The 24819-nt window shown below is 37.4% G+C and overlaps 1 protein-coding gene and 2 long non-coding RNA genes across 5 annotated transcripts in view; 2 read left to right on the plus strand and 1 right to left on the minus strand.

Moving 5' to 3' along the window:
- Nucleotides 1-19417, minus strand: part of DNAJC24 (DnaJ heat shock protein family (Hsp40) member C24) — a 37818-nt gene extending 18401 nt beyond the window's left edge. For 2 of the 3 annotated variants that reach the window (XM_080595272.1, XM_080595274.1), the window contains exons 1-2: nucleotides 19291-19417; nucleotides 18054-18191 (exon numbers count right to left, since the gene is read on the minus strand). In XM_080595272.1, coding sequence (XP_080451398.1) covers nucleotides 18054-18161 — 108 coding nt within the window. In that variant the 5' untranslated portion in view covers nucleotides 18162-18191; nucleotides 19291-19417. Of the gene's footprint in view, nucleotides 1-18053; nucleotides 18192-19085; nucleotides 19240-19290 lie in introns of those variants that run through there. The other variant, XM_080595273.1, reaches the window with a different exon arrangement.
- LOC308196378 lies at nucleotides 9322-17979 on the plus strand. Its single transcript, XR_013952174.1, has 2 exons — nucleotides 9322-9944; nucleotides 12445-17979. It is a non-coding gene; the product is annotated as an uncharacterized lncRNA (long non-coding RNA).
- Nucleotides 19375-24819, plus strand: part of LOC308196375 — a 167714-nt gene continuing 162269 nt past the window's right edge. Inside the window, exon 1 of the long non-coding RNA XR_013952171.1 lies at nucleotides 19375-19507. This is a non-coding gene — a long non-coding RNA (uncharacterized lncRNA). The remainder of the gene's footprint in view (nucleotides 19508-24819) is intronic.

Genomic DNA, 24819 nt, shown 5'->3' on the forward strand with positions numbered 1-24819 from the left:
ACTGTACATTTGAGCTGTTTGGGTGCAGTGGATAACAGCATTTCCCCTGGCAAACTGCTCTGATCAGACTGTAGCTACATAAACATCCAAATGTTTAAAATTTGTTCATAGAAAATCCTAGTTAAGGAAACAAATTCTATTTCACTGAAGTAATCTACTGCCTTCGATACCTATCGTAGAAAAAAAAAACAGGCATAATCAAACTTTTTTGTCTCAGTATAAACGGGTTAAAGTCATGTTCAATGAGTTATTAACCGAGAGACACTGAAAACTGTGCAGGTTCAATCATATATTGATATGGGCTCATAAACTACTTGTCTGCTGCCTTCTTACCAATTCTTGCAACTAATAGATGCATTGCTTTACATTATTAGCCAATGTCTTCAGAACGATAGTATCAACTTTTGCTTTTACATTACAATAATATAAACAAATTCAACTAGCAAGTAAAACAATTCCCAGATTTAAACTGTGTGACCTTTCTGTGCACTCTCTCTCAAGCCCTGTTATTTTTACACAGTGTACAACATACATAGTTTTCACCCACATAACTTATATAAGGAACCTATAGCACATGCAACTTCTACAGTCTTTATTTCTGCCTACTTTATAGTCTGTGATGTTTGGTTCCTTTTGCACTTTAAGAACTGCAAAATTAATCCCTGGGCTACATGGAAGTTAATAAAGAACACTTGGTCAATAACTGTAAGGATATTACATCTGAATAACCACACCAACAGACCTTAAGAACCCTCATTCCACAAGATAAGAAACTGAGATAGCTGTCTGAGTTTTGGTTGAGCAAATCAAGCACCACAGATGACGAATGAAGGTCCCTATCCTCCTAACACTTGTACAAGTTGCTTAACTTCATGCAATAAATGTAACAGGGTTGATTGATTTTAATCAAATTCAAATTAGCAAGCAGAAAACTTCTAGTTAAATCAATTTAATGTACATTCCTTACTGGCGCTAATGAATTTACTCTTCAAAAGAAATTTACAGCACCCAGTGAGAATCAACTTAATACAACAATTTATTGGGAAGGGAGGGGTGAGGCGTACAGCCATAGGTTTTATGCTAAACTGTAATCTCTTGCTAAACTGTGGAATACATGATAACTACACTGCATAATATAGCCAAACTCGTATTCATAACTAGTTTTCTATATGAAAAGAGGGTGATGCTTAGAAAAGATTAAAAAATACTATTTTTTCTCATCTATTACTGACTACATTACCATGATTACTTGCCCTGCATATAAGGGACATTCATCTTAAAATCCAAAGACGTAGCACGTCCCCAGTTCCATACATCAAAACAGGAAGCTTTATCTTCTACTAAAACTACTACTACGACCAGATTTTTATTTAAGTTACGGAAAAATGCTTTAATTTACTGCTATGCATTTAATGGATAACTAAGACACACACATGAGTATACAGCTTTTAAATAAGCCTACCTAAAGTGCAAGCTTTATATTTTTCAGACTAAGGCAAATGAAATAGATCAGCATCAATTTTTCCAGGCTGAAATATGGAGTATTCTCTACTGATTTGCTACTGCTTTGTCTTTCCTACTTTTCAATAGGTCAAGAAAAGCTGTCAAACATTTGGAAAAATCTGCAGCAGCAAATAAAAACTAACATTAGAAGGATGAAACAGATATTACATTAAATCTTGACCTTCTCCCCCAAGAATGATTTCAGCAAAGTATTTTCAGACCTTTTAATTTGTTATGTGTCTTTTAGATTTTATTTTTTTGATAAGGAGACTATAATTAAGGTTCTAAAATTCAAAATTAAAGACTGACACAGAACAATGATGAAACCACAACAGCTGAAAAAAACTGAAAAGTTTTCAGATAATTTTGGACTTACTATCATTACCACTGGTATTACCACCAGTAAGCAGTCATTGCTACTAACAGTTACAGCATAGTAAATTTCTAAACTATCAGATTTATTAAAGATTTTTAACTTTGATGTTATCTACAGCTTGCGAAATCACTTTGATACATTTATTGGCACGTCTTGAATTCCTGCTTTATTTCAGTAGAGGATGTGTGTCTATATTTCAATAACAGATGTATTTAAAGCTAAATATGTAGCTGAAGTTCTTGAGTGATTCAAGTCGTACGATTTTAAAGAGATTACTTACATGTGTTCAAATACTTATGCACTTTTGCAGGAACTACATCTAATAACTAAATCTAAGCTGTAAATAAGAGAATGATGTAATATTAATATCTAAAATTAACTTACTATCTCTTAGCATCTTTCTCCTATTTTTCTACACTTGACATATAGTAGTAGCTATTACAGATCTACAGCCTGACAATATTTATTCAACATAATGCATCCAGAAATAAGATTTCCAGCAAAGTATGAATTATTTGTTGTTGTTGTGTTACTGTAAATGTACGGAAGACATAGTCTTCATGATCCATGCTACAACTACAATACCTCCTGGAACTTGGAAAAATATCTGTATTAAAAAACAAGCAGTGGTGAAAGACACTTGTTAATAGTCAGGAAGAACTCAACCCAAACTTTCCAGAGAGAGCACTGCTCCACATCTGGTGAAGCTACCATTTCTTGTGAATGACATAATTGAATTAAAACTGCAAACAGAAGAAGAAAAAGTCAAGAAATGTGTGTAAAGGGCTCGCTGGATTAACACTGCAAGAACGAATGTCACTGTGGATTAGTACTGGATACTATATCAGTGCTACACATCACCGTACATGTGGACATGAGTTGGATACTACGCTTTTCAGGTTAGGAAAAGATACAAGGCCTCTGCCTTGGGGAGGTCCTCAGGGGAACGGTGGAAGCAGTTAGAGAAGAAAAACCCAAGCCACTATTTTCAGATAATATGGCCAGATTCATGGCTAGGAATCCAACAAAAAGAAATTTTGACTACTGACTGGAATTGTACAAATCAATACCAAGCCCTTTTTAAAAAACACATTATCAGTATTTGGAGAGTGCAATTGATCTGTTCTTGTATCAAAAGCTCAGTACTGAAAAGCCAGTATATTCAAATTTCTGAGTCGGAATTCCCTCTCAGCATCAATAAGGCAGTTTATTTAGTTAAATAGTTAAATATCAGAACTTCTTTTTTTTATTCCATGATACAAAATACTTTAAAAAAAAGGCAAAATGCGTAAATATAACAGGAAGCCTAACATGAACTGTCTTGGTCTATATCAAGTTTAGAAACAAACAGAAGCGTTGCAGTAAAAGACAAAATGCAAAAGTCATTATCGGTATTTTTGCCCCTTATAAAACAATAAAGTGCAAGAATTGTAACAAAAGAACGGGAAAAAAAATGCAGCGATAACATGAACATAAAAATATCAAAATTGCCAACTAAGTTTACAAGCATTTCTTATACAAATGTTTTACAGAACCTTTATACACTATTAACTGTAACTATTATTACCTACAGGTTAGGCTAATGAGGTCAGGACACGAACTGTCAAGTGTTCCTATCTGACAAAAGTATTCGTAGGTCCATGTAAATTTGTCTGTAGACTACAGCGCTCATCGTAAGACTTCACATCATATTAAAAGAAAGCTGCAAGATGGTCAACATTAACAAAAATCTTAAGGAGTTGCATTCTATTTAATTTCCCACTGTAGTCTGTAAATTCTTGCTTGCCTTTAAAAAAATCACAGTAAATTTAATGCCAGACTGTTCTTAGGAGTAAAGTCTTTTACTCCTACTTACAATATAAGCAGTAAATACCAGTTTTTGTACTGGGACTTGCCAGTAAGTCTCACCCCTGACACAGAGTGTCTGTTCATACTCAGTTTTTGGCCGCACTGCCACAAATGCCAACAAAGGGACCAATTAATGAAAACTTTCTTGATACATTCCCAGTGGATGTATGTCCGCCTTGCAGAAGGTACTTTGACAACATTCATCTCACATAGGCCAAATGGTTGCTCTGTGGTAGCAATTAAGACACCACCAGCCTTGGCTAGATTTAAACCAACAACCAAATCTGTGTAGGTCTGACCAAATGCTCACAGAAATCAAGACAGATTAACTTCTAAAGAAGGGCTGGATTGGTTCATATAACTCCATCAATTTCTCTTGTTACCTATACACTATGTGGACAGACTTGTTAGAAAGAAATTACAATTCTTAAAATACAATTCCTTAATCTGGCCACATGACCATGAAACAATATGGTACATTGATATTGTGTAGATTTGTATTCAACTTTTTATTTTATCTTTCCTCAAAAAGTAAGTGTTCAAGATTGATAACTAATTCCCAAAGCTTTGGAATCAAGTTTGGACAATTAAGCTCAGTGCAGTATCCCTCCTCCTTCTAAAATCAGCTTGAAATGAGAAGAGTTTTGTTGCTTCTAATACTTTGATCCACCAGAACCTCTAAAAAGCCTCTAAAAGCCTCTTACCTTTGAAAATTAGATGAATGCAATAGCTAGTGGAAAAACCTTGCTTGTGTGGCAAGGTCATATGGACTTCAGGTTTTTGACAAAGGGTTCCCTTCTTGAAATCTTTATCCTTTGACCAGTCACACTTTAAATTGGCTACGCCCTATAGCTCATGATTATTATCACAAAACAAGGCATTCTTAGAGCTCAACAAATTTATATTTCGAGCTCTCCAAGTGACTAAATTTGTGCATCTGAAATTCTATAGCCTAACACAGTATAGGAGAGTGGGTCCTCCTCCCCAGCCCAGCCCCAGAAAAATGGTAAATATCCAGTTATGTACTATGACATAAGGTTTGTGGCAGTATTTTTGAACAAATTATAGAGTATGTATTGAAAGTTCCAGACCAGCTGATAAAACACCAAAATACAAAGCCGAACAGTTTCACTGCTGGACATAGCACAAAAAAGGAACCATATAATGCAATTTAAACACTCCAGGAACTATATAATTACATATAAAGTTAACACTTAAGTTAACTTTTACATACATTCTCACACTGAATAGTTTAAACCACAAATCCCTATCAGCATATAATAAAGACGTGTATTCCATATTAACTAAACCATGTATATGACGGCTATATTTGAGCAATCAAGTACACCAGCTCCAAAAGATCATTTACTCTAGTCATAGGCATGATGTGCTGAGTAGAATGCTAGCTGTTACGCTTTATGGCTGAACTCTTTCTTGAGGAATCCATTCTGTGATGGATTTAAATCAGAACACAGTGATACTGAATTATGCAATTGTTTATTAAACCGGAATTTGAAGTTTTGTTTAATAAATTTAAGAAAAGCTAATGTTTCATCCACCTTTGTTGGTCAGGAGAAAAGCTAATAAACATATGCTTGGCTCCCACCCTGTGGCACTCACTGAAAGGTCACAGAAAGAAGCCATTTTCCAACTTTGCCATCCAATACCATTAAATTAGGTCAAGATGAAAAACACACGTTTTACAATGATCTAAATGATTTATTCATGAAAAGTATTGGAAAAAAGAAAGCAGCTTATTTCAGTAGAACAGAGAAACTTTATCTGCAGGAAAAAGAAACATTTTGAAAGAAATGTTTTAAACATGTAAACATTAAACTTTCCTCCTATCATGGGAGGAAGGAGAATTTCTGAATGAATAGTGGAAATTAGTTATTAGAATATTTATACACTAGAAAAAAATAATTACCAATAGCCAAATAATTCTGGCAGTACTATCTTGAAAGACTTAAAATGCTTTTCAATTCAAAACTAGTTAATTTTCAACTGAAAAACTATTTCAAACTAACATGTACTAGAAAACCAGTTGGTGTAGAACATTAAAGCTTTGTGGTGCTCCCTGCTCTTAACTTACAGTAATTTTGCTTGCCATCGTATCACACAAGCCATCTGGCAATCTTACAGCCCTAGCATTTCAGGAAGAGATACTGTTCCAAAAAACAGGAAGAAAAGCAGCATACTTTTAAAATACTTAGTTATTTCACCTAATTCCATAACTTGTAGATCACCTCTTAAATAAAAAAAATCTAATCAAATGAAAGGTTACATGATTTTTAAGAACAAGACTTATACAAAACAAAGGCTTGATACTTTGAGTTGCCATGAAGTACCAAGCATCCCCAGCCTTCTCTAAATTTACAGTGGAAAGTGAAGTTTTTCAACAATGAAGATTACCTTCACTGAAACTATGCTCAAATATTCTTTTTTTGTTTTTCTATGAGCTTATTTTGCATATAAAGGTGTCATACAGGAGTCATCCTGAAGCAACATTACACTCTGCGTTCTGTGGCCTATATGGTTCATCGGGTACTAATTAGATAGCATGTTCTGTCAACACTTTCTTGCTCTTCTTCTGTTAATTGATCATCCTGCCAAATTAATACAACACAACACAACTTCCAAACTCCTTGAACTCCTTTACCTGTGAGAAAGAAGGATGAAGGGAGGAAAAAAAATACTCCAAATGGTCACAAGGTAACTGCACTTGTTCAGGATCTGGAGCGACAATAAAAAGACTGTGCTGAAAGGTAAATTATGTTCGTACCAACATTTTCTTGAGCCTAAGTTTACTCTTTTTCTTAGATAAACACACAACCATAAAAGAGCATACTTCATCTAACAGACTATATTAACTTTAAAAATGGCTACAGCTTATGAAAAGGTAAAGGGGTAAAGGCTGCAAAACTAAACACACTTAACCATTAATGGCATATACCTGTTCAGACCATTTGCAGTTAATGTTATCACCGTCGGACACTGTATATAAGAAAATAAGTAATGAATATTGTACAGAAACTATAGTATGATAATCCCACCTATATATAGAAGAGTCCAAACAATGGCTGCCCTTACAGACAGTCAGAACAACCAATCAGCATTTTATAAAAATTACAAGAAATAATACATGTTTTCTCCACTTATTACATTGCAAGAAAGACTGCAGGAGATAAAAACAAACGACAAAGCAGTTGCCAATTACAACACACTACTGCCACCTAATGCTTACTAGAAGGTTACATCAAAAACATTGTCTCAGCACTATACTAGCATTATGAAAAATGGAGACCAAAGAAAATTTAAAAAGTTTATAATTGCTATTAAGCATCTCCTTCACAGTTCCTCCCATACAGGGTTTCTAAATTGAACTGATGTGATCCTATCCTCTCTTGTACACAAAGACCATAACACACAAAATGCATGTTCAGTGGGCTAAATACGAGTGAGACTCAAATGTTTAATCTGTTAAAAAATCAGAAACGTCAGAAACCAGACTTATCAGGATACCCACATAAAGAAGTACAAGAGCATTCATCAGATCAGAGTCCATGCTTGTTTACAAAAATGTATGTGTTAGTAACTGGTAAGTTTCTAGTACAATTCAGCCTTGAAAAGCTTCAAACAGCATGTATTTGGAAATTAAAAAAAAAAGAGGTGTGGTCTCATGCTAAAACAACAAAAAATTACATCGAAGGTGGTTTTCTTATTTGGGTGACTTTGCAACAAAGCACACTCTGACATGTGAAACTTGTTCATTTCCATGAAAAGAACAATTCCAGGTCTTAAACTTGCTTTCCTTACCCATAATTAATCTTTTCAACATGTTCACTCAATTGGCAGAAGTTAGCAGGGAACATGGAAGCAGCCTGTTTTTTCCACTTGTAAAGAGGAGAAACAAAGTGAAGAGCTCCTTGTGACATTCAATCTTTTCATACAGAAGTGGATTTAAATTCCCCCAAAGGATATCTATCCAAATACAGCTTGACAAAAGAGCAAAGAATTTATCTTCTTGATTCATTACTTCAGTCCATCTCCTCTTTCTTTTTCTTCCCCCAAATACCATCTTTAGGCTTTTTAACAACTTTAGCCATCTCCTACCTGATCTGATTATCCACAGATTCCAGCCTCCACTCCAGGATGACTCTTAGTCCTTGGAAGTGTTCCGCATTTAAAGAAAATGTAAGTTTTATTTTCCTCCTAGTTTCTTCTTATGCCTTAACCATTCTATGATATTTTTTCTACTATTGCTCAGTTACCAACCAGATTTTAGAAACTGTATCAGTTTCTTCTTTTTTCCTCCATACAGTCTGCCACAATCAAAAATTGTTATGCAAGTATCAGTCAGAGCTTCCCACGCACAATATGCAACTGCTTCTATGTTTTACAAACATAATCCATCTTTTCCATATTTTCCGGGCAGAGATAACCACTGTTGTATGTAACATCCAACACATCAGCTCTCCCAGTTCACTTGGGACAAAAGAACCATCAGAATAGAAATATTTCAGATAATGGTATTGCTGCTGTGTCTGTTACTGGGAGAAAATACTTGCTGTGAATCAAGGTTTTATAGCACGTCATCATCAAAAGAACACAAAAGAAGAAGAAAGCTTTTCATAAAATTTTAATTATTCATCACCTAATGACTTATTTTAAAAGAAAACACCCACAAACATCCCAACTTACTTTATTTTAAAAATAAACAGAATTTTTAAAAGCTGCTATTAAATGTACACAGCAATACGTAGCAGTTATGTAGACCACAGAACTGGCATTCACTAATAGCAGTGCAAAGAAAGGATGATACTATCAATCGCATGCTGCCAATTCTTGAAAATTACTGGAGTCCTCAACACTACAATAAAAAAAAAAACCCATAGAATAAATTGTACCATCCTAGTCTCATTAATTTGCTTCTCTCTTTTTTTTTTTTTTTTTTAAGGCTAACACACATTTTCTGCTTAAAATATGCTGAATGTATTTTAAACTTCCTTGACCCTCCCTGATTAATCTAAGATTTTCACCATACCATTTTCTTTCACATTTAAATCACATAGGTTGACAACCTCAATTTCTGACTAAGGTGTTGAATGGTTCTATTACTCACTGGAAAATCTTAATCTTCTGTCAAGTTGGGCATGAATTTCAGCTGAGATCCATCTAAAAAAAACGTGAAGAGTTTGCTTTTCCTCCTCTGTACTTAGTTGTTTGCTGCCAGAATCCCCAACTTTTGCATACTTATTTTTTTATATTTAACTGCAGTAATAAGAGGATTGCCATTGTAATTTTCAGTATATTTTTATAACCACAAGTTTCAACTTCCATGGAAACAGTAACGTTCAATTCAATGCTACTTGTAAAACCCTGTGATTGCAGAGCTGATCTCACACTGAAGAGTATTTCTCATTATAAATTACCTTTTCCTCTACAGTAAGTTATTAAAATGTAAAGGTTGCATCATGTATGACTAGAATCCTTTTCTTGTACAATTGCTTTTTATCATACTACAGAATCACGATACTACCATTTTGACCTTACACTCTCAGTGAAGACCCACTTCCCGTAGTTAATGCCACTTTGTTCGAGGTAATACTCCATGAATCTGCTACTTTACAAAACACGCTAGCTCCTTCTGGAAAAATCAAATAATTGCAGATTTTTGTTTAGAAAACTTACTCATGACAAGATAAATAACCTATTGCATTATCAACAGAAACAGACATTTCTGTAGCAGCAAAGAGCCTTAGAAAATCCTAAATAACAAACTCTTACTTCTTTTGCCATCAGCCCCATTCCTCAGCCTCTCAAAAGAGTCTAACCCCACTAGACTGAGAAGAGTTCAATAAAACAGCAAGTCATTACCTCACTTAATGTTCCTATTAAATATTTACATTTCTCATCTTTTTCAGCTCTTGAACAAAATTAATACTAGAAATAATACGTAAAAGTTAGTTTTAGCAAGCAAAAGAGAAAATCAGCTCTGGTTGTATTAATAGAAACAAAGATGAATTTGGCTAATGAAAGTATAAAAACAAGGACAGGAAACAGAAGCTACAGTTTCCAGAAAGTAGATCTTCAGAAACAGCTTTTCCTTCCCTTTTTTTCTGCTCCTATAGCTCCTTATTGTCCTATGAAGAGCCAGCCAACAGCCTCATAAGCCAGTTAAAAGGCTTTTGGGAACTATACTACAACACAGGAGGAGGTAAGACCAAAAAAAAAAAAGCAAAAAATATTGAAGAAAGGAAAGAAATCAAACATTTTAATACTTCCAGGAGTATGAGGGTAAAAATACAAAGGGAATTTTAAAAGCTCCTTATAAATTTCTGACCCCTGTACTCACAATTTACACTGTTAAATGTCACATTAAACAACATTCAGTTGTGGTAAGGGAATATAGTTATTACTAATCTAGTCATGGAATAATGTCACTTACACAAAAGTTCAGGAAACTAGTTTAGGCAAATACTTCTTTTATGCGAAGCAAAAGGAAAATCTTCTATTGCATTATAAAAAATAAAGTTGCATAAACTACTGAAAAAAACTAGCATAAACCTTTCCAGCTGACACGCACTGTAGTGGACGGAGGAAAACCCACAGGATGCTCGCTGAGTAACATCTGGCAGAAGGGCAGGGACAGGCAGTTCGGGGCAGTAGTCTTCAGCTGGCACAGTGACTTGCAAGATGAATACCTTTCTGCAGTCTAAGAAAGTCAACAACTGATACCCAAAACTAAGAACAGCTGAGCACAAAGTGGTTTTTGTTCTCCCTCCCTGAGATGATTGCCAGTAAACGAGTATTCTAAAACAAAGCATACCACTAATTTTTAAATGCATTTGGATTGCCTGGTCTGAAAGAAATCTGATTTAAATATAATGCTGATCACCTAGATTCCAAAATAACTTAAGTTCTTAAAGCACTTCAGCTTCAGAACTCACTGTGGAAACTGAGGCTCAACAACCAGATTTTTTTTTTAATTTATATATTATTGGACATAAATATCTAAACAAAAGCTTTTGACGTGCAATGCAAGTGTTACAATCATTTTAGCTTTCCCTATCACTAGTAGAAATACAGCAACTCTACTGCCTCAACCTTTAAGATCAGAAGCCACGAAGTATGCTATGATTATTGCTGAAGGCACGTACACTCCTTTATTTCATCAATATCACAGCAGCTTAAATAAAAATTCAATCTTATTTCAAAATTGCATAGCTGTGGTGACCAAACATTTCCAAACCCAATCCAAATAGCCACGTAAAATCTAGCTTGGATTGGATTTACTCACAATGAAAGTTGCCTTCAAGTCATCATACTTGGTCTGATGGCTAATTTGGTGTTAATTAGATTTCTAATTTGAGGTTGGTTGAGTTTGGTAAGTTTCTCCATTTGCAGTATAGAAACAATTTTGACAGTGTACCTCATAACTACTAAAACTAGATTTTAACAGATGACTCAAGGAAACCACATGACAATAGGATCCTCTAGTCACTCAACATAACTTATTATTGATCTTTTTACCATTCGTATTTAATAAGCATTCTATACAGATGATCTCAGTCTTTATACAACATCACCATTTTGGGAAAGAATAGTCAGAGATATAGATGAAAAGGTAAAATCACCACCTAGAATGGAACAGCAGCTGTAAAGGAATAATCCAACATTTGCATTACTTAGGTTTCAATACCAATATTTACCAAAGATATATTGAGAGAATCCTACCAAACCTGTATTCTGCATTGCTTTTCTGTAGCAGTAGGAACTATTACTAGATTGCTGGCAAGAAGGTAGGTACCTCTTAAAAGAGGAGCTCTTGTTCAGCCTCTCCTTAAAACATGTACCTAGTTAATATTTAATGTTTCTTTTTATGTCAAGAAAAGAAAAAAAAATTAGCTAAGATGCTGCTCAGAAAAGTTGTTCATCTTTACCTTCCTTGACCATGGATGTTCTTAGGTGATAAATCCAACCAATACAGACTGAATTTTCTGGTTAATGGTAATTTATTGGGATTAACAACGAAGGGTAGGTTTTTTTTTAATATCAAACTATTGATTTTTCAGCTTTGAAATGTTACTTTAACATACTGAAAAATACAGTAAATGACTGAGATTGGTTATCTAAATGACTAACAAGACTATAGCAAAAAAGCACGCCCTGGACTTCCTTACTATAATAATGCTAGCTATCCACAAAACATCGCATAAAAGGTAGAAAGTATAGAATTCACTTCTGCATCAAATCAGTTCAAATGAGTTCATGACTGCTGACCATTCGAGATTTATGAGAGGTGAGAAAGCAGACATGATCAACCAAGGCAAGGAGAAGTCAAAACATGGAAGGGTGGGGGACGTCTTAAAACATTCAGGTCTTCTAATGCACTTTGCACATTGTACCTGCACTTAGAATAGAACAGTTCAATTCAAATGGACCTTCAAAGACCACCTTGTCCAACTGGCTGACCACAAGTTCAAGCATTTTACTGAGGGTATTATCCAAGAGCCTCCTGAACACTGGCAGGCCTGGGGCATCAATCACCTCGTTAGGAAGCTTGTCCCAGTGTTTGACCACCCTCACAGCAAAGACATTGTTCCTCATGCCCAGTCTGGCCCTCCCCTGGCACAGTTTTGTGCTGTTCCCCCGTGTCCTGTCATCAGTTAGCGGAGGAAGAGACCAGCATCTCTTTTTCCATTTCTCTTCCTCAGGAAGTTGCAGAGAGCAACAAGGTCACCACTCGGCCTCCTCTTCTCCAGACGAGATAAACCAAGCATCTTCAGCCTCTCCCCGTAAGAAATGCCTTCCAACCCTTCTACCAGCTTTGTTGCCGTCCCCGGATGCTCTCAAGGTCCTTAACATCCGTTTAACATTGTGCAGCCCAGAACTACACACAGTATTCAAGGTGAGACCACACCGATGCTAAATATAGTGGGAGGATCACTTTTTGAGTGTGTGGCTAGGCTGTGTTTAATGCACCCCAGAGTGCAGTTTGCCCTCTTTGCTGCTTTCTGACTTTAAAGTGTTTAAAGCTGAAGGAAAAAGTGAACGTGCTGCTTTTATAAATTTCCATAATAGTTACGTTACATATTTGAAACTTAAGGCAAAGGTGCACACAGGTTATTTAAATAAATCTTAAAAAAAGACCTAAGTCCTATATCATACTAATGTTTAAACGTTTAAAGTCCTGTATCATACTATAAATATTTATTTTTGTTTCTGGTTATTGACCAGAAATCACAAATTCACAAGGTGTGTGTTAGGTATTATCTAAACTATTTCAATAGCAATCTGGGAAATATCAGACCATTAAAAAAAGTACTAATCACTTTTTCAGCTTCAACACAAGTATGGTCAATTTCATTTAATAGCAATAAGAAATCCTTAAATAAACACTGTTATTGCAAGGTGATGGATTCTACTATTAGCATTTATTATCCTTCAAACTCATGTTCTGGGATTATAGCTTCTTTAAATAATCGACCCAGTACTTAAAATTTCAAAAGTAGGCACTTAAATACTTTGATTTGAAAATGCTGAATATCTCGAGGTGCTCTCGACTGTGGATGCTCATGTTTCAGAGTAATCAGAACATTTACTGATGTGAAAAACATCATGCCAGCCTTTTTAGCTCCCTTCTTTGTGCTTTAAACAGAATCTTTTTCTATATAATTTTTATTTTTGATTTCTCACTTAGGAAATGAGATAAAGAGTACACATTGTAATACAACACTATTTCAGTGTGTGTTCATAATTGCTCATAGAATACTTGCAAATATTAAGTAAAGAAACATCTTGATGGAATTTAATATTTGCTCTTAAGATTTTGTTTTTAATCAGAACTTTAATTTTATAGTTTCTCAGGACACAGTGAACATTTATAAATATGGAACACCTAAGCAAACACTTTTAACTGGTGATTTCTGGAACACTGAGATCCCGTTATATATATACGTATATGTATTTATATATAAAAACTATTAAAACATTTCTTCAAATCCCATCTCGAAAACACACCCACTTATATTTCATTAAGATCATAAATACTAAATCAGATGTAAAGAACAGCTCAAAATGAAACTTCCCAGAGAGCCAAAAATACATTCCTTCGCACCAAACTTTGTGGCATACCTTTCTGTTTATACTCTCAAATTACAAAAATCTATTTTCTGTAACTTAGCTGAACAAGCACAAGGATCTGTGAAGTATCTCTAACAAGCGTGCTGCTAATCCAAACAAATAATGACAAACCTGCAAAGGCTATTAAGAAAATAGTACACATGCTGTGTAATTTTCATTATGAAAAGTATTGTTTTGAGACTTCTAATAAAAATGAAAACATTTTGAGGTTTGTAAGACTCAGATTCTCAGCTTAAACTCAGCATGAAAAGTTCCTCAGTAGGCACGTCATTTTCAGAATAACACTGAATTTAGTTTGTGACAAACTTTAAGACAATAATTATGCAAGTAGCTTTTCAACTTATACATATGACATCCTCTGCATTTCTTGTGATTGCAAAATTTAGATGTGTTCATAGATCTGATATAATACAAAAGATTTTTATCTCTCCAGAGATAGCTGTCTTTCCTCTACACAAACTCAATGAAAATCTCTTCTTGAAATTATTTTGCTTCATTAAATTAAATTTCTATTAACATCCTTTTTTATTGTTGCTGACAGTCATTCTCACCTATGCTTAATGCTCTTTGTTTTAAAATTTTCTACTCCTTCAAACAGATTAAGGGATCATCTTAACACTTTGTATTTATATACACACACATCACCCCTTCTGATAAACAGATAATCTTTGTAACACTGTGTTAAATGGCACATTTTATTTCCTTTCCATATTAAAAATAAGCGCTTCCTGCATACTCCCTGCTCAAATTACATGGATTTTCTTTAAGATTAGGGCATACGTTGTAACAGCAGCATATAATTTTCCTGCACAATAATTTTTTTCCAGTTGAAAGGTATCCTATAATATCATCAGCATCAACAGGAACAGACACCTGATTTTCAGCTAGACAAAGCTTATGTGTTCGGTGACTTTATTCCCTGTGAAAAGCAGCTTTCAGATACGAAGCACCAACATGAAAATCTGAAAACAATCTAGCAACTCATTCTTTGACCAGAAAATGCTAGACCAAAATGAGATGGAAAAAAAACATATCATTAATAAGATTGTGTATTTTCTGATATTTGTTAATCTAACTTTATCCTCTGCTAATTTCACGCACACTCAGAAATGGAACATAGGCATTGCCCTTCCTGAAGGCTGTATGGATTCCCTGAAATGGTAAGTAAATGCATTCACTCAAGTAGAGTGCATATGCACAGTTTCATTTGTTATAGGTTATTAACCAATTCCATCATCAACTCGTTACAATTGATAAAAACAAGTCATATTTCCAAAAGTAACCATTTTAAAGAGAATTTGTGCTTACAAAACAGTTCTTACAAACTTGAAATTCAACCATTTTTACTTGCTTACTACTTGGTATATTAAGGTCACTCCTGAGATGTAACTGCAAATGTAGTTATCTTTTGGATGACATATGGCAAGATCTCCAACTCTTTGTAGCTCTGGAAAGTTACATCTGCCTGTTCATTCAAGATGCTAAGCATACATGTGTTGACAAACACAGAAAATAGCAGATGGCAAAAAGCAAATGCTCAATGTGAAGCAGTGGGGATCATCTGAAGAAAGATTAGGCTCCGACATTTGCCATTTTATTTTTAAACATAATTCTACTGTTAAAATAAAATTCCACCATTTATTATCCTTGATGCTACTGAACATCTGTGACCAGAATACTCCCCACAACAGAACGAATGTTATATTAACTGCAATTAGTATATGAGATGTTACTTGCTTTATGAACTTTTGGATTTTAACATAATTAGCACAGTACAATTAGGTTAACTTCTGCTGCTACACATAAGCCAGAAAGCTTTCTGCGCTGACCAGATAATTTATCACAAAATCTTTAAGCAAACCGTACACAGCAGCGCTCATCACTCACCCCGGCTTTCTAAGCTGGAATTACTCTGCTAAGCCTACCTGCTCTGCTCTCCCCACCACACATAAAAATGTCTGGAGCACCTGCACATAGACCTGTCCTCTGCCCCCACCAATACTCCTACCTCCAGTAGCAGCTTTAGAAAAGAGTAAATGACCATTTTGTGAGTCAGAGGTGTGCAGCCACTAAGAGCTCCAAGTACAAGCTTTGCTAGACAGGATGTATGCTATCAACAACTGAGAAGCAACAGATCTGCCTTGAAGAAAACACCTACAAGTCAGGAGCAGCACAGCTTTTTAGTCAGAAAAACAGATCCATCATTGACAGTGAAAAAATTTTGAGCCAAGCAATGTAAGAGAAAAAAGATCTTTTTCTCTAATATTCCCCAACAACTTTTCAAAGAGCACTGGCCATTTAGTTTGGAAATCCACAGATTTTAAAGAAAAGCTTGTAGATTAATCTTTCAATCTTCTAGAGATACAGGCAGTTGTAGTTGCAAATAGAGTGTCATAAACACCAAGAGTTCTCACTTCATAGGCTTCCACTAACTACATGATAGTATAGTGATGTAACACTGAGGGTCAGTTTCACGTGAGAAAAGACATACATAGTTTCAGTTCTGCTCTACTTGGTGGCAAACAACTCTGAACAACACTTCATGTACAATTTTAATATCATTATTACATACATTCACAGTTAAAGAAATACATTAATTCCATTACAATATTCAGCTGAAGTTAACCACCTATCTGAACAGAAAATGTATTTTACGCTGTGGTTCCCACTATTGCTTTCATCACGGACAAAGAGACTAATACTAATAATTTGTTCACATTTTACCAGTAACTCCATAAAACATTAGGAGGTCTGAAAAAACAACTTAGTTCTACTCGTGGCTGAAACTGAAGCTTCCAAAGCACTCTACTACATTGATTTTTCTAACATTTGATAGTGAGTACCTCTATCTGCCTGCACACATTTTGTGATATTTAGAAACCTAGGACTCTAAGTACACAGATCAGTTTCAAAGTTCACAAAGAAGTCAGTATGAGTAACTGAGAAAGAATAGATGTAGGCAAGATTATTCAAGCAATTCATCTACGCATAACAGTACCAAAATGTGTTCATTTGGAACACATTTCCCATCAGTGAAACAATTTTTAAATACAGTTTTCACAGGGGCTAAATAAAAATAAATGAAAAGCACAAATTTATTTAAACTTTGCTAATTCAGGGGAGACCGAGTTCTGTTATTCTCTTTAGCTCACTTAAAAAGCCCAGCTTCCTACCACACTCATTCTGACACATCAAACCAAGCATGATTAGGCATGCATATGCACTTTAAAGCCTTGACAATACTAATAGTCTACTTAGCAGCTACCTAAAGGAATATAAAAAAAGTGTGTTCTGCTCACCTTCTTTCTTCTCTACCAGCTTGCCAGTTTTCATTAAGCTTAGGAATTTAATTATCTCAGGACTTCTGTTTGTCTATCAAATTTGGTTAAAAATTGTCAACAGTATCAAAAATGCATGCCTAATCTTGCTCTTAAAGGCAAATTCAATCATCTCTGGAGCAAAAAGCTCATGAAAGACAGAAAAAATTAATTCGAGAAACAGTAAAACAGAGGAACCAAGAATAATATGAAGTAATCTTGTAGAGCTCTTAGATTCCTGTACATGAAAACCGAGAGGACAGCAAAAATGAAACGAATTCACAGTATACAGTCTTAATGCATGACCAAAACCATGACTCTACAAAAATGCACCAGAAGCATTCAAAGAAAACCTAAATTGATATTCACATATTTTCCTCCTATACATTTTCTATTCCATTACTGAAGACTATCAGAAAAAATGTTTTTGCTCTTTGAACCTGTCTTTTATATATTCAAGGTTTTCATTCGGGACACTGTAACTACAGGTGTGACAGCCATACCTGTAGTATGATAAGTACCTATTAGCACATTTCATGACTATGTGCTACGAACAATGACTTTTTTTTTGACTTGCACATCCAATTATATAGCATTGGATGAATGAGTATTTGACTTAGCTCATTCATGACTGTTTAGGAAAGCTGGAAGACATGTCAGAGTTTTGGAAACTGAGCATCTCAACCTCTGTTTGTGACTTAAATTCTGGATATTTATTAAACCATCCTCGGTGAACCAGTATTATAAACTCACTCCGATTAACCACAGTTATACAAAAAAAAATAAAAACAAAGCCTACAATTATTATTTTATGGTTTCTGAAATTCATTTTTGTACATCTCAAATAATAAAAACATACTTACTAACAAAGCAAGTCTTTGGTACTTCCGTTTTAGTTCTCCTGGACTGTCTGATGGCTTTGCACCCAGGATTTTGTACCAGTCCTTTTGTGTTATCCTTTCAAAGGCCATGCTTATGGCTTTGAAACTATTTTCTTAGTGCTGTATAAAAATAAATAAATAAAATTACAGTTTGAAAAAGAAAATTAGAAAAACAAGAATGAGAAAATATAACAAGTTACGTGACCATGAAACAGATTACAGCTCTCAAGCACATCTGCCACCTTATCTGAAAATCTGCAGTGCAAAAGCCAGCTTACTAGTTCACGTGGCCCATTCCATCCCATAGGGTACATGTCATATGGAAAGTGGTTTAAATTACGCTGAGTTTTCTGTCCTAGTTCTAAGTATATCATGTTTTTAGAAGTTGTCCACAGACTCTTTTAGAATTGATTGAACTGCAAGATTAGAGTTTAATCTTGCAGTTTAAGCGTCCTAACTACTTTGAACCTATCCGTGTTTCAGGTACCATACACTTCGTATTTTTAAATAATGCTGTAATTAATATATTGAAGAGTAAAGTACAGAAGAGTGAGCCGTTTGTCAATCCTGGAACGAGATACGTGCAAGATAAAAACATCTATGTCACATTTTGCACCAAGATGTTCACAGTACGGCCCCTCCTTCATCCTGCTGCGTCAAAAGACAACTTTTTTTTAGTAACAAAGTAGAAAACGTATAAAAATTAACAAATAAAAAGCCCAACACACAGAGAACGAGAGGATATCAAGCTGGACCAGGTCCCTAAACAAAACATCTCTAATTGGGCTTTTCTTTTTTTCTTTTAAGAAAGAAAAATACTTTTTTTTCCTTTTTTTTTTTTTTTTTCCTCCTGCACTGCCGCTCCCCTAAACACCCTCCGGAGCCTCCCACCACACCTCAGCCCTGCTCTCGCGGGAGAAAGGCACACGTTCCCCGGGCCCCGGCCCCGAGCAGCGCCTCCCTGCCGGGCAGCCCCGCTCCCCCTCTCCCCGCCCCCCGGGACCCCCACAACACCTTTAGGAACGCGGGGCCGGGCTCCGCAGGACGCACGGAGCCGGCCCCCAGCAGACGTCCGAGCCCTGCCGGAGCCTCCCCCCCACCGCCGCCGCCTCAGCGCAGCCGGGCGCCGAGGACCCGGCGCGGCCGTTGGGCACCAACGGACGGCGGCGCGAGACCCCCGCCCCCTCAGCGCCCGCCCGCCCGCCCGCCGCGCGCCCACCTGCCCCGCGCCTCCGGCCCCTCCGCGCCGGCTGCCGGTGCCCGGCGCCGCTCGCCCGTCAGGAAACAGCTCCCGAGCGCGGCGGGGGCGGCGCGGCGGGGCCCGCCTCGCCTTGTTTCCGCCCGGACACCGGCGGCGTAGGCACCGGCAGGAAGCGGAGCTCAGGCCGGGCCCGACGCTGTCTCCATGGCGACGCTGGCGCTGCGCGGCGGGCTCAGTAAGTAGCGGCCCCGGCCGCCCCCCAGCGCCCGGCCCCGGCCCCGCGGGGGTGCCGGCTGCGAGCGGCCCCCGTGCCCGCCTCGCCACCGCTGTCCCCTCAGGAGCGCGCCCCGGGCGCCCGTTGCCTTCCCGCCGCCCTTGCCCCTGCCTCACGGGCTGCCTGTGGGCGCAGCGGGTGTCCTTGTGGGAAGTGCCTGCCCCAACGGGAGGGATGAAGGTCCTCCGTCGGTGAAAAAATTCGTCTCGGAAACGTAACCTTAACGACGCGAAGATGTTACCTCGTCTGTAAAAAGCTTAGGTGGAAGCTGTAGCCGTAGTGTTTGTACGCCCTGCTAGCCCTGGTTAGCAAAATACCTAAATATTGGCACAAACTCAGCTCACCTGATACCTTTTATATGCATGGGGTACTTCTTTGACAAAATTTTTCTTCGCGGTATTAAAACTAAAGCAACCTTTTGTCACTTTGCCCCTCTCGATGTTATGTTTTGAGGTGTTGTGAGGGTTGGTCTTTGCTGATCATCCTGTCTGGTCTTAATGACTTTTGAAGCTCTTGACTAGTCTCCAGACGATTTGGTAATCTTTTATTGCTACAGATATCCAAATTCAGTTACTCCAAGATCTGTTAAAATCAAATTGGTATTGAGGAGAGAGCAGGGCCAAACTCCTACCCGTTCCTTTTGGTAGCTACCACCTGGTAAGCGTGCATATAGCTAAACCCAGCCATAGGTTTTGCTGATTTTTTTCCCTCTTCTGTTGACAAAACACAGCCAAGTAAGTGACATGGTAAGCGTGAGAAACTTACCGTGAAAGCCTGGGATGAAAGGAAATGGACATGGAAATTATGCAGAAGGTCTGGGACTGCTGTCCCAGAATTTGAAGGTACAGGAGATACAGGACCCAAGTCTGTAGGATGGCAGGCTTCTTTTGTTGCTTACATACGTTAAATTATTATGCAAGGAGATATTAATCTATTAATTAATCTATTCATTTCACTGGAGTGGGAGGCCTAAATGTCATGAGTTTTCTTCTCTTGTTTATTGTTAGGTAATATATGTGTAGGTTCTTTTTTTAAAAACATTTTTTAGAATACTTAACATTTTAATAGATGCTTTTTTCAAACTGACATACAGTATTGTCTTTCGTTGTGATAGCAGTACAGAGAAATATTTTTTTTAAGAAATTAACTGCACTACCAATATAATAAAAGATGAGGGCCTAATAAATTCATCATAAAATGATGAATGGGCCCCTTCTTACCTAATTCTTGTCAGAAACAGCTGAAACATCCAGACTTGTTGAATTTTTTTTTTTTATTTTTTATTTTTTTACTTTCTGACGACAATTGGTATTTTCCAAGATGTTGTACAGACTATTAAAGCAGGCTTTTTTTGGCTTTTTTGTTTGCATTGGTTTTATATTGCTATATATGTGTACAAAAGAAATGCATGTAAAAAAGAACAAGTTATATGAAAATCAGAAGGCGGGTTTGTCCCAGTCGACTGGCGGCTAGCCAATGTGACGCCCATCTACAAGAGGGGCCAGAGGGTAGACCTGGGGAACTATAGGCCTGTTAGTTTGACCTCAGTGCCAGGGAAGCTCATGGAGCAGATTATCCTGGGTGTCATCACGCGGCACTTGCAGGGCAAGCAGGCGATCAGGCCCAGTCAGCATGGGTTTATGAAAGGCAGGTCCTGCTTGACGAACCTGATCTCCTTCTATGACAAAGTGACACGCCTAGTGGATGAGGGAAAGGCTGTGGATGTGGTCTACCTTGACTTCAGTAAGGCTTTGGACACCGTTTCCCACAACATTCTCCTCAAAAAACTGGCTGCTCATGGCTTGGACTGGCGTACGCTTTGTTGGGTTAAAAACTGGCTGGATGGCCGGGCCCAGAGAGTTGTGGTGAATGGAGCCAAATCCAGTTGGAGGCTGGTCACTAGTGGAGTCCCCCAGGGCTCAGTACTGGGGCCAGTTCTCTTCAATATCTTTATCGATGACCTGGACGAGGGGATCGAGTGCACCCTCAGTAAGTTTGCAGATGACACCAAGTTAGGTGCGTGTGTCGATCTGCTCGAGGGTAGGAAGGCTCTGCAGGAGGATCTGGATAGGCTGGAGCGATGGGCTGAGGTCAACTGTATGAAGTTCAACAAGGCCAAGTGCCGGGTCCTGCACCTGGGCTGCAACAACCCCAAGCAGCGCTACAGGCTGGGAGATGAGTGGCTGGAAAGCTGCCTGGCCGAGAAGGACCTGGGAGTATTGATTGATAGTCGGCTGGATATGAGCCAGCAGTGTGCTCAGGTGGCCAAGAAGGCCAACAGCATCCTGGCTTGCATAAGAAGCAGTGTGGCCAGCAGGGCTAGGGAAGTGATTGTCCCCCTTTACTCGGCTCTGGTGAGGCCGCACCTCGAGTACTGTGTTCAGTTTTGGGCCCCTCGCTACAGGAAGGACATGGAGGTGCTCGAGAGAGTCCAGAGAAGGGCAACGAAGCTGGTGAGGGGTCTGAAGAACAAGTCTTATGAGGAGCGGCTGAGGGAGCTGGGGTTGTTTAGCCTCGAGAAGAGGAGGCTCAGGGGAGACCTCATCGCTCTCTATAGGTACCTTAAAGGAGGCTGTAGAGAGGTGGGGGTTGGTCTGTTCTCCCACGTGCCTGGTGACAGGACGAGGGGGAATGGACTAAAGTTGCACCAGGGGAGGTTTAGGTTGGATGTTAGGAAGAACTTCTTTACTGAAAGGGTTGTTAGGCACTGGAATGGGCTGCCCAGGGAGGTGGTTGAGTCACCATCCCTGGAGGTCTTTAAAAGACGTTTAGATGTAGCCCTTAGTGATATGGTTTAGTGTAGGACTTGTTAGTGTTAGGGCAGAGGTTGGACTCGGTGATCTTAGAGGTCTCTTCCAACCTAGACGATTCTGTGATTCTGTGATTCTGTTTTTCTAAAATTATTTTTCCTATAGAACACTTCTTTTGCCTTACACAGTAGTGCTTTAGCATCCAACACGTACTAACACAAACAAGCACTGAGTATATCTTTGTTTATTTGTCAAACATACATGATAGAGTATGTTAAAGTCTTGCACAGATAGATGGTTTCCCTTAAGTAACTTTTTTAGTTGTTCTTTATTTTTTCCAAATTTTTGTATGGCAATTAATAAGTGCAATTAACTAATATGGCAGCTAATGATACAACATTTCCCACTGGGGTCTTGCCGATGGCCTAATGTTTTCATTCTGACCAGCTGAGTACATTCAGAATATTTATTTATTTATTTATTTTTCCAAATTAAGTTTTCTGTCAGGGCTATGGTAGGCAGCTGACTCAAATGAACAGGCTAAGCGAAGATTCCAAATTCTGTCTCTTGGAAATGATTGTTTCGTCTGTGAGAGAGAAAATAATTTGTTCAACTTTGGTAATGCTAGGCTTCTTTTGTAATCTTGATATTAAAAATCACTGGAAGAAGATCAATGTATTGATCCGAAACGGATCAATCAGGAGAGCTGAATGTTAAGTTCTTCTAGAATTTGTTTTAATTGGGTCAGATTTGTCAACAGGAAAAAGAAAAACAAAGTTCTGTCTCCTGGGAGATGTGGATATGATAGACTAAATGTCATAATGATGTGAACAAATGAGATGTAACATGCACTGAAAATATATGTTTTCCATTAAATTTCCACAAAAATGATTGAAAATGTCTTGGGAATTATTTAAGCAATTTACAATATTGTTTAAAAAGGTACATCTGGGCACACTGAGTACAGTCTTTTGTCGTTCATTAGCCATGTATTTAATGAGGGTTTTTTTAAGTGATAGATAGTTAAGGTAACAGACGAGTGACAGATTGTTTGTCTTTAACGATTTCCCTATTTCAGGCCCATTACAAAGCAATTAGAAATCTGACAGCATTTTTACTCTGCATTACTGATCATCTAAAGTGATGAGAAATGAGAGGTGATGAATATTAATTGTATATTTTCATATAATTATCATAAATTATTACCTTGTCTAGTGTGCTGCAGGTGGAGTAAACAATGGATGAAAATTCAGTCAAGTTTGATAATTTGAACGATTTTATGACTTAGATTTTAGTTTTTGTCTTTAAAGTGTGGTGTCAATCAGTTTAAACCAGGCACTGTTACTGAGGGAAAGACAAAGATACCTTTCTTTCCTTTGCTAACATGGTCAGCATGGCGTTTACATGTCCTGTGCCCTGTTCCAAATTATTTGACTTTTTTAGCCTGCCCCACTTACACTGGAGCTTTATCTATGCCTGTCTAACATTTTCCATAAATATTTATTTAATGTTCGACTATTAAAATGATATTAAAAGCCATGCACTTGACTGAACCAAGAACCAGCTATTTTCATCTTTTATCACTCACTTGGTGAATATCCCTTGTAATGTGTCACTTGTTTGCACTGTGCTTTTTGTCTTAGTGGACATCAGCCTCCATCTCATTCCAAAAATGCGAAGTGTTCATGTGACTTGTTTGTTCAAAGTATAGACTTTTATTCAAATTTTGCTCTGAGGATTAAACCATCATTCCATAGTAAACTGACATTACAGAATCTTTCTTGCTTCTACACGTTAATGAGACTTCATAACACCCTTATATCACTCGTCTCAAAGGTTTAAAGGTCGTCACTGCTTTCTTTTTAGACGGGGAGAAAGGAGGCACAAAGCTTGAAGTGTGAAAGTAACAATGAATTTTTGTGTTCTGTTTTGGAATAAAAAGCTCCTATAGCTTATAGTACTTATCTTTATACTGTATCTCTTATGTTCAGTGCAATTTCAATTGCAATTAATGGAAAAACTAAAAGAACAGATCATAGATGTTCCAGATCAGCTATCTAGAAAGCGTGGCTACTAGTTGGTTTTCCTGGGAGATTTTTGTTGATATGACTTATTCAATATCACTTTAGAATTTTGAGGCAAAGACAAGAATGATATCCTTTTTATCCAGGGCAGCAGACTTTAGGCAGTGAGATAACTCTCTCTTTTCCTGCATCTCCCTGCATGTTTCTGGCTCATTGAAATGAGTGAATTGGAGAATTCACACACAAAATAAAAGGGATTATACAACTAAGTCTGTCAGAATCTGTGTACCTATGAATGTCGGATAAGAACTGCACGTGCACAGTTATATTTTTATTGTTCTCAACTCTGCAAACTTGATAATTTAAACAAATTGTATTTGAAAAATTATATCAGCGTTACTAGTGTGATATTCTAGCTTCCCAAATTGCTGTATTACTAAGTAAGAATATGAACTGGATTGTTATCTTGTGGTGACAAACCTCACAAGAAGCTACTGTC

Source organism: Anser brachyrhynchus (assembly GCF_964034855.1).
Source record: "Anser brachyrhynchus genome assembly, chromosome: 5".
Lineage (NCBI taxonomy): Eukaryota > Metazoa > Chordata > Aves > Anseriformes > Anatidae > Anser > Anser brachyrhynchus.